The sequence below is a fragment of the Zea mays genome, chromosome 4 (assembly GCF_902167145.1).
Source record: "Zea mays cultivar B73 chromosome 4, Zm-B73-REFERENCE-NAM-5.0, whole genome shotgun sequence".
Classification (NCBI taxonomy): Eukaryota; Viridiplantae; Streptophyta; class Magnoliopsida; order Poales; family Poaceae; genus Zea; species Zea mays.
The window spans coordinates 224,043,491-224,054,568 of record NC_050099.1 but is presented as its reverse complement, the minus strand read 5'-3'; the positions used below and the strand labels follow the sequence as shown (position 1 = coordinate 224,054,568).

The window sequence follows — 11,078 nt, the reverse complement described above, 5'->3', positions numbered from 1 at the left end:
AGCAAGTCCTAGGAAGTTATGTTTGCACACCCAACGTAGTGTGTGGGAATGGTACAATAATATAATTTTAGTGCATTGAGAGTGTATTTTTAAACTATCAAGATTGGGAAGCTACATACGTAATTCAAAACCTATACGAGAACTTTAGATAAGTATAGGGAGCTAAATATGTAATTTGAAAGTACCAAGACCTAGATAAAAACTTAAAATAAGTTCATATAGCTCATTGTATAATTTAAAATTATCAAAACTTGGATGAGAACTCGATACCAATTCGAGAACTGCCAATAAAATTTACTCTATATTAAATAACTGCAATATCCAAAAGGATGTAGATATTGCAGCATAGAAATTGGAATTGGAATAAGCTTTCTAGAATTCTATTGTTTGATTGCATATAGAATTAAGATTTGGAATCTGAGACCTAATTCTATAGAATTGGACTATAACTAGAAACTCCTCTCAATAAAAAGTATCACTCCTCTGTATTGTGTGGAATTAGATCACATAATTCTAAACTCTAATTTAATAACATCCAAACAATAGAAATAAAATTACATCTTATTTTAAGCCAGGGTTGATTTGGTGTTAAACTTAATTCAATTTCATGTTTTCTCGATATCTAAACGGAACACAAGAAAAGATAAGTATGATTATTTGGAGGAGATAAAAAGCCCACGGACTACGGGCTAAAACGCTTCGGGCCTGTCCATTTAGCCATCCTAATATTTTCCATGCCCAACAACGACGAATATCAGGCAGCCCAGAAATGTCTGCTGCAGGGCTGCTGGGTTTCTGATGCCAAGTGGAGCGGGACACGAGGACACCACAAAGCGGTGAAGGAGAACCAAGGTAATCGAACCCGGAAGCGACCTTCTTGAGCCCGAAGCAAAAGGCACTGCTCATCGATCCGCCACCACGCCACAAAATCCTCTCCTACTCCGGCAGTTCTGCTCGCCGCCGCCTCCACGATGACGGAAGACGTGCAGATGAACGACTCGGAGCCCCAGCCTGCGGCCTCAGCTCCCGCCGTCGGGGCGCCGGCGCTCTCCACACTACACCGTATGCTCCCTCAATCCATTCTTCCCCTCCCCAAAACCCTAGAGTTCTTATGTAACATCTCCACGAAGATTCGGTGTGGCTGAAGCGGCGCTTATGTCAGATCTGAAGGAGATCGCGTCCGTGATCGAGGCCGGTTCTCTGTCCAAGGAGGTCCGCCGGATCTCCCGCGCCTTCCGCCTCACCGTCGCGCTCCGTCGCCGCCTCGCCGCGCGGGACGTCTCCGCCTTCCTCGCCTTCGCGCTACCCGCGTCCTCCGAAGCCTACGGACGCCTCACTGCCCTGGTGCCCAAGGTAAAATTCACTTTCCCGCCTCTGCTGCTAGCTATTGCCACTAGGAGACTGGTTTAGAGAAGCTAGGCTTTGGTACTCGCCAGATTTGTTATGTCTGGACCTCGCTGTATCCTAGATCGAACATACTTGTACAGTGCCTTGTATATTAATCTCACTATTATGGATATTGATTTGCTACTGCACAATTTCATTTTTCCATGTCCATTATAGTTGACATACATGTTTGTCCCCTGCTGTTAGTCTGTTACTTCTCATCTGAAATAAGCTAGTCATTCACTCATGCTTCACTTCTAGCATCCTTATTTGTGCATTTGTTATGTAGCCTAAACTTTTAAGACAAGAAGTCTTACCATCATGTGTATATTCCGTTGTCACAATTGGACAACTTGCATTATTCCTATGGATTATGTATGATTTGCACATGTGCGGTTGGATTTTCTTTTTTTAAACAAACGCAAGAGTGCTGCGTGTCATTTCATTAAGGAGAAAAGTAAGATAGGAGAGACAAGACTTGTCAACCCACGTTACAAGGCCCATGAGGCCAAATACCCAGACTAGGGAATGGCGTTCCAAACATACAAAGGAACAAAACTACAAAAAACTACCGCCGAAATACCTGCTAGTTTCCTATGGGGAACTGGCACAGGAGGAGGTCCTGTAGAGCTGATGCTCAAGCCAAGCACCACCCTCAACCGCATCTAACATTACACGTTGGACACAGGGTGTAGCACCCTCAAAAACACAAGAATTTCGGTGCTTCCAGATCTCCCAAGCTACCAAAATGATTAGGGAGTTAAGTCCTTTCCTTAATCTCTTCTCAACACTTTTGATACTTTGACCCCAGCAGTTCGAAAACCGTTTGCATCCTGGCTGAGGGGCAATGGCGAGCAGGCCTAGCTTATTGAGGATCATCGACTAGACTTGCCGGGCAAAAATACATGAGACAAGAGTATGTTGAATGTTGAATGCTCTCCTCAGACTGGTCACAAAGAGGGCATGCAGCTGGATGGGGCAGTCCTCTTTTGGCCAATCTATCAACTGTCCATACCCTGTTTTTGATTGCCAACCATACAAAGGATTTGCATCTTAAGGGAGCCCAGGTCTTCCAGACACACCGCCAGGGAGCAAAAATGATATATCCAGTAAAGAATGCATCATATGCCGACTTGCTGGAATAAATACCTTGGCCGGAGAGGCGCCAGATGTGTTGATCGGCGGTGTCAGGCTGAAGTTCCACCCCATCGACCATATTCCAAAGATGCAGATATTCCACTAGCACCTGCACAGACAGAGCTCCTCTTATATCTGAAACCCATTTGCGGTCTGTGAGTCCTTGTGCTACTGTTCTCTGTTTTAAAGCCCTTTTCGATATCAATTTGATCAAAGTTGGTCAGCATTCAGCAACAGTGTTACCTAGAAGCCAACAGTTGGTTCAGACCTTTACAGTTTCACCATTGCCTACCACGGATACAACAGCCACATCAAAAAGGGCCTTTGCATTGCGGTTAACTTGGGCATGGAGTCTAGACCATGGTCTCGAGGAATTGATTTTTTGCAGCCATAGCTATCGGATACGTAAGTCCCAGCCAAATAACTCCTGGTTGAGAATACCAAGACCACCATACCGTAAAGACCGCTAGACAGTTTCCCAAGATACAAGGCAGTTACCTCCTTTTGCATTACCTTGCCCTTTCCATTAGAAACCTCTTCTTCTCTTATCAATCGCCTTGAAGGGCCATTTAGGGAGTTCCAGCGCAAGCATGAGATAGTCAGGGACAAAAGATAGTACTGCTTTAACCAAAACAAGATGATCAGCCTGGCTCAAGAGATTGCTTTCCATCCAGGAAGCTCGTCAGCAACTTTATCAATCAGGGGCAGTAGGTCAGTGTTAGAGACCTTCCGGATTGATAGAGGGATTCCCAAGTAAGTGCAAGGAAAATTTTTTATTTCACAAGGCAGCAGATCAGCGATGATGGCCAGCTCATCCTCCCCATTGTATTCGGGTAACTGAACTCTTGGAAATATTGGTTTGTAGACCTGCAGCATGACCAAAAATGTCCAAAATGCTGACAAATGCTGAGATATCTTGGTTGGAAGGCCGTAGAACAGAACAACATCATCAGCATAGAAGGAGATACGATGCTTGGCCTGTTGAGTGGCAACCGGCTGCAGGATGTGCTCTCGGCCTAGCCCATAGTGCTTTTTTCATGCTTTAGTTTTTCTCCTGAATATGGTAATTGTTTGGCACTGCTAGTTTCTTAGATCTTCCGTTACTATGCAGTAAGTAGATCCTACAATCATTTGTATTTTCAACCTCTTGTGCTTCAAGGCTTCAACTTTCAAAAGCACTACCTTCTCAGTTACATGTGTTCATAATTTTGTCCATTGTCTTTATATACCTAGATTCCACTTAGCTGAGGACGAATTAAAAAGTCATTATTACAGTTGAATCTTCAGAGCTTGCTTTTCCTTATCTGTGCAACTAGTTAACTACACCTACAACTTTGAAAATGGTACAATGGATTTTCACATCTGGTAGACTCTTAGTTGGTCTGTGATTCTTTCAACTTTCAAAAGCACTACCATCTCAGTAACATGTGTTCATAATTTAGTTATATTCTCAAAAAGGATAGCCAGAGGGTTGACTCTGACCCCGCTTGAATCTCGAACCACAACAGATGTCATGTGGGGGCGCACGTATAAGCGCTGCCGTGACGTGCGCCGCGCCACAGAGCGTGCTGCGCGCGCACAGGAGGAAACCACCGCGAGTGGCTAAAGAGTGTTGGAACCGGACCGCCGACACATGGCATGTCCGTCGAGGCCGCCCGCACACACGGCGCGCCCACCCAGGCTGTCGGGCCGCGACACACACGCCCGCACGTATAGCAGCGGGCTTTAGGTCTCTTGGGCCAACACTCCCCCCAAAAAGGTAGCCTATCAGGGGGTTGCACCCTCAACCATATAAACCATGCTTTCTTACCCTCACCACACAATGTGGGACTATTCTCAACAATCTCCCCCTCACACATTGTGTGCCGAGATTTGTCTGAGAATGCACTGGGCCAACCTGGCTTTGATACCAATTGTTGGAACCGGACCGCCGACACATGGCGTGTCCGTCGGGGCCGCCCGCACACACGGCGCGTCCACCCAGGCTGTCGGGCCGCGACACACGCGCCCGCACGTATAGCAGCGGGCTTTAGGTCTCTTGGGCCAACACTCCCCCCAAAAAGCTAGCCTATCAGGGGGTTGCACCCTCAACCATATAAACCATGCTTTCTTACCCTCACCACACAATGTGAGACTATTCCCAACAAAGAGATTAGTTTCTATTCCTTAAGTCTAGGAGAGATTAGTTTCTATTATTATTCCCTAAGTCTAGGAGAGATTAGTTTCTATTCTTATTCCTAAGATTAGTTGGGCCCTTGGCCATATATTCCTGTAACCAGACATTGAGAATTTTAAGCAAGATCACTATCCCTAATCTCCTGTTTCTCTCTCCCAACATGCCGACGGCTGAGAGGCAAAACCTCGCCGGCGACGACGGACCGTGGCTACGAACTCTGTAGCCAAGGGCCAGCTACCCTAGGTCCCGACGCCCTTGACAACAGAGCTGTGTGTACATGCGTGCAGATCCGCGCAGCCCAAATGCCTTGACCACCGGTTTACTTTCTTGCGACATCTGTTGTAAAGATCACAAACTGGAGCCTGTGAAATGTTTTTTATAGCAATCTTAATATTTTTACAGCAGACATTGAATACTTGCAGAGGTACATTCCAGGTGGGCCAATTTTCATCTGACAATTTTTATGGCTTGATACTAGGCCTAGCAGATGACATTTAGGGGTTTGAGAAATGAAATTAGATGGGCGATGCTAGCTGAGGATGAATTAAAAAGTCATTACTACAGTTGAATCTTCAGAGCTTAGTTTTCCTTGTTTGTGTAATAGATAACTACACTAAAACTTTGGAAAATGGTATTGTGAATTTTCACATCTGGTAGACTTAGTTGGTCTGAATCTTCTGTATGTGAAGAACTGAAGAAGCTCATGCCCTGTTAAGCAGATTTTGCTACGCCTGCTTCTTGTTCTAGTTTATCTAAACCTACAGTGCTATCACTCTGTTTTGTATGAGATAAACGAGTGAGTTTTTTTTAATAAAATTTACCACATTCATAACTCCTAATATTCACATGTAATTTCTTTCAGGAAGATGATACTGAGATGGATGTTGATGCTGCAGCTCCAGCAACTCAGATTTCAATCAAACATGGTCTCCCTGAGATTGAAATATATTGCTACTTGCTCGTACTGATTTTCCTTATTGATCATAAGAAATATGATGAGGTACGTATGGAACCACTGATTTTCCTTATATTTGATGTGTGAAACATAATAATTCGAAATTCTGCTTTTATATATTAAGGCTAAGGCATGCGCAAGTGTGAGCATTGCTCGCCTGAAGAATCTAAACCGGAGAACTGTTGATGTTTTGGCATCACGACTGTACTTCTATTACTCTTATGTGTATGAGCTTACCAACAGCCTTGCTGAAATCCGTGGGTAAGTCAAATGTTTCTTGCTAACTGTTCACTCCCAGGACCAACCCTAGCATCTTCTGTTTTCACTTCGGTTTACTCAAATCTCTCCTACATTTGCTTTTGTTGTTTTCTTTCAGGAATTTGCTTGCTCTACACAGAATGGCAACTTTGCATCGTGACGAGCTTGGCCAGGTAATGCTGATTTCCTGGTTGCCACTGATCTATTTTTATGTTGTGGAATTCTGCATACCTGATTGTATTTATTTGGTTCTTGATTGCAGGAAACACTGCTCAATCTCCTCCTTCGCAATTACCTCCACTACAATTTGTATGATCAGGCAGAAAAGCTTAGATCAAAGGCACCTCGTTTTGAAGCACACTCCAATCAACAAGTAATTCATTTGCTTATTCCATTTGTTGTGATGCAGCTTTTGGATTTACTATGTTTTATATTTAGCACATGCAAACCATGCATGCAACATTTCTGTTAAGAAACTTTTAGTGATTGCCTGTTGGTATATCTTCAGAAAATTGGTTTTGTAGGAAAACTTCCTAAACAAATGCTACAAATTCCTTTTGTTGTAGTTCTGCCGATACTTGTTCTACTTGGGTAAAATCAGGACAATCCAGTTGGAGTACACCGATGCTAAAGAAAGCCTCCTGCAAGCTGCTCGTAAGGCACCAATAACAGCCTGTGGTTTTCGGATTCAGTGCAACAAATGGGCTATCATAGTGAGGCTGCTGCTTGGAGAGATTCCTGAGAGGACTGTTTTCATGCAGAAAGGAATGAAGAAAGCTCTGATACCTTATTTTGAGCTCACAAATGTAAGTGACTTGTCATGCAGAAACTCCGGTATAATAGGTGAAATACTTTGAACTTGAATTATACGTTTGTGTCCTCCAGGCTGTCAGGGTTGGGGACCTTGAACTGTTCAGGGCTGTTGCAGACAAATTTGCAAGCACATTCAGCGCAGACAGGACTCGTAATTTGATTGTGAGGCTGCGCCATAATGTCATTCGAACTGGACTGCGCAACATCAGCATTTCTTACTCAAGGATCTCCCTTGCTGACATTGCTAAGAAGCTAAGACTAGACTCTGAGAACCCTATTGCTGATGCGGAGAGCATTGTAGCCAAGGCCATAAGAGATGGCGCCATTGACGCCACCATAGATCATGCAAATGGCTGGATGGTATCCAAGGAAACTGGTGATGTCTACTCAACAAATGAGCCACAAATTGCATTCAACTCCAGGATTGCGTTCTGCCTCAACATGCACAATGAGGCGGTCAAGGCGATGAGATTCCCCCCTAATTCTCACAAGGAAAAGGAGAGTGCTGAGAAGCGCCGAGAGAGGCTTCAGCAGGAGGAAGAACTGGCTAAGCACATGGCTGAGGATGATGACGACGACTTCTAAGTTAGCTGCCTTTTGAGCAACTACTTGCAATGTGGAGTTTGTTCGATTTGTGAACGCCTGGTTCAAAGCAATTCCCCTACCTCTAGTTACTCCAGTCATGCAAACACTGAAGTTCATCCACTGTAATGTTGTGTCGATCAGGATTTTGTATTAATTCTATACTTGATTTTTAGTCCCCCTGAATTGTTGAACCAGGGAATTTACTCACCATTAAACGGCTTTGTTTATTTCTTTAATCCCAGTTCGGCCTCTTTTGAAATTCTGTATTCTGTGTTTATTATTTCTGTGTCTTAATTTAATACCCCCTCACAAATATATGATGCTGTTGTTTTTTTTAAATTTTGACCCCTCGTCTTATTTAAAAATGTAAAATTTTAAGTCAACCTCAAATAATCTAAAGTGATAAAACAAATCATAACAAAAATTAATGTGATTAAACAAACCATAATAAAACTAAATGATAACTCATGATTTTTTCAATAAAACGAGTGGTTATTTTTTTTAAAAAAATTAAGGCGTCAGTAGTAAATTATAGAAAGTAAATTATAGAATTAATTGAAGTTTGACTCTAAAATAATTAAGGCTTCTTTGGATTACAGGAATTGAAAAATATAGGAATAGGAAAAACGTAGGATTGTATGTGCAAATCAGAGGATTGAAAAACGTAGTAATATTGAGTAGAAGGTTGTTTGGTTGGGGCAAGGAAAAAACGAAGGGTTCATTTTGCATGAATGTCAAGCTTGGATAAAAACAATATCAAATGGGTGCTTTGTATGTGTTTTTCTCTATTTAAATTTGGGTAGGACAAGCCATAATGGACCATTAGTTGCTAGCATTAGCATTCCACTTCTCGTGCTTCGCGTGTAGGAATTTTTCCAAGAGCTCTGAGTGAATGTTAGAAATCCTATGGAATCAACACATAAAGAGATAAAATCCTATGGAATATAATTGGTGCATCATGCCATCCAAACTATAGGATAGGAAACTTTCCTATTCCAGCATTATTCCTTCAAAATTCCTGTAATCCAAAGAAGCCCTTAATGTTGTATATGTTTCAAAACATTGTGTTTTTACCTGTATAGAAAAAACACCGTTTTGAATATATATATATATATATATATATATATATATATATATATATATATATATATATATATATATATTAGTAAGATCCGTGTCTATTGCTATGGATTTCATATATCACATGAGTGTACTTTATTTTAATAAAACATACAAATATATTTGTTTTGTTGGTTAGATGAGCGTGAGGAGAGAGTCAACAACCAATATTTTTGCATAAAATATGAAGGGAAAGGGTTACATACGACGACTGTGACATCGTGAAAATTAGTGTTTTATTTAGTACAGTAGAGAAGAGAAATAGAGAAACGTGAATATATATTATTTTACAAACGTGAATATGTATCTTTTTTTAAGTGTCAATACGCTATGACTTTCAAATCTTAGCATGTGCATATTTTGTTTTGCTTATATATTGTACGCGTTTGTTTTTGATAGATATGGTTGTGTTTGTTTTTGATAGATATGGTTGGTATGAAATATAGATGTTGTCTACTTGTTCTCAAATGTTATAGATTAAGAACAAGGTAACATAATTATTAATTATTACGGACCTTCGTTTTCCGAAGCATTATCTCTACACGGGTATAATGTTCATCAGACGAAGGTCAAGAAGGAAATACCTTCATTATTTTATATGTGAATCGGAATGCGAAAGGATTAAAGACAGTGATTGCATCTCATTAATTCATACATATTTGTATTTCATAAAACATGTATGACTATTAACATATTAACATTACAATGATACATTCGGCTTGCTTGAAGGTGAAGATGTGAAACAATGATTACCAATACAACGTGAACAGTACGGTGCTACTGTTCATCTATTTATAGGCACATGACGCAGCCCGAGTAAAAGTACTTTTATATCCTTGACATTCATCTATAATCATAACACGAATCATTAAAGATCGGATAGTCTTTGTCCCTTTTCGGTCCTCACACGTCAAGCCGACGCTCTTCGGCTATAGCTCTGTCATCCATTCTTATCATCTTCGGGTTATATCTTCACCCTGTCACGAGAAAAGACCTTTATCCCGAAGCCGAAGCCCCCCTGTAATAATCTATGTCATACTGAAAACATATGGTCAGTCATGTTTTTGAGGACCTTCGGGAGAGGAAGGCCCCCAACAGTAGCCCCTCGCAGTATTGATTTGTTTCTTTGTAACAAATTTAGACTGCGATGTGAACGAAAACCTTTTGTCGAAGGTCCGAAAAAACACATTCCCTTCGCTAGAATAGCGAATCATTCTGACTCGTGGGACCCACCATGCTGCGGGGTTCTGGGTGTATATATAGAGACCTGTGTCGTGAGTATTTTTCGTGCTATCTGGCTGCTTGCACTGTGTTTGCCATTTTAACCTTCCTTGCTTCGTTGAGTTTGATTAAATTTTGAGCTTTGGCATTTTAGCAACCATCGTCTGAATGACTGAGGAGAAGAAGATCATTGACCCCGCACTGGCCGGGTTTTACGATGCTATGGAGAAAACCAACACGGAGAAAATCACCAATGAAATGCTGGCTGGGTTATCTGAAAACTCCAGTGATAGCGAGAGTTTTGATGTAGAAAGTGGAAATGAAGATGCCGAAGACCGGCCATGGAGGCCGAGCCATGTTGTTTTTGGAAAGTCGACTATTAAGAAAGGGCAAATCGAAGCGATGAAAGGGAGATACTTTTGTGATATTTCCATTGTGAGGGCTAGAGGGGAGAGTACCGTTTCTCTTCCCGAAGCTGATGAAGTGGTGATTTTCAGAAGCTTCATGAAAGCTGTACTTCGGTTCCCCCTAGACAAGATGTTGGTCGAAGTTCTAAAAACTTTTGAAATTTATCTTCATCAACTTATCCCCGAAGCTTTTATCAAAGTAGGGGTTTTTATATGGGCCATGAGGAGCCAAGGGTTAGAGCCAGACGCCAGGTGTTTATGCAATATTCATGAATTATCATATTAGACGAAGGCGACTGGGAAAGAACAATACCACAACAATTTTGGCTGCTACAGCTTCGTGCCCCGTTCAAAGGCCAGTTATCCTGTGCCTACATTTCGGAAAAAGTGGCCTGGTTCTTGGATGCAAGAGTGGTTATATGTGAAGAACGATCTGAACCAGAGGGAGGATATAAGGGGCATCATTCAACGTCCTATATGGTCATGCTTCGACATTAGAAAACTTTCAGCCGCACTCGGAAATGACGTGCAAGCGTGCCAAACGACTTTCAATACTATATGCACCTACATTGGCACGATGGATTTGATCCAAGAGCATATTTCCGACAGAATATGCCCCTTGCAAGTGGATGGGAAATGCCGAAGGAGGCTGCCGCTGTCTCCAGCCAGGGTGGTCTGGTTTATCTGAAGTACATATTTCGGTTTAGAGATCGGTTTGACGAGCCGAATGATGATTGGTTGGATGCTATAGAGGCAACAAGTGATGAGCTGCTTGGAACCTATTCGAGGGCTGAAGACGAAGCTATGACAGTTACCTTTGGCGCCGAGGAAAAAAGAGGCTGAATAGGGTTTTTGATGTTATCGGGTTCGTCTACCCTGATTACCGCTATCCCATACGAAAGCAAGGGAAAAAGGAAAGCTGCTACCTCGACATCTTCTAGTGTGTCGAGGTCAAAGAAGGTTAAAGTTTTGATGCGCCGACCCAGGCGCATTGAGACGACCGATGTGCCGAAGCTAAGTG

At 42.2% G+C, this 11,078-nt stretch overlaps 1 protein-coding gene across 1 annotated transcript; it reads left to right on the top strand.

Annotated features, from left to right (window-relative positions):
• Positions 1-756: 756 nt before the first annotated feature.
• LOC100282792 (26S proteasome non-ATPase regulatory subunit 3) lies at positions 757-7,611 on the top strand. The gene is made up of 8 exons (NM_001155698.3): positions 757-1,062; positions 1,163-1,353; positions 5,562-5,699; positions 5,779-5,915; positions 6,031-6,085; positions 6,175-6,285; positions 6,479-6,718; positions 6,798-7,611. Exons 1-8 carry the CDS (start codon positions 972-974, stop codon positions 7,308-7,310), a joined length of 1,476 nt encoding a protein of 491 aa, NP_001149170.2. The 5' UTR covers positions 757-971; the 3' UTR covers positions 7,311-7,611.
• The last annotated feature ends 3,467 nt before the right edge of the window (positions 7,612-11,078 follow it).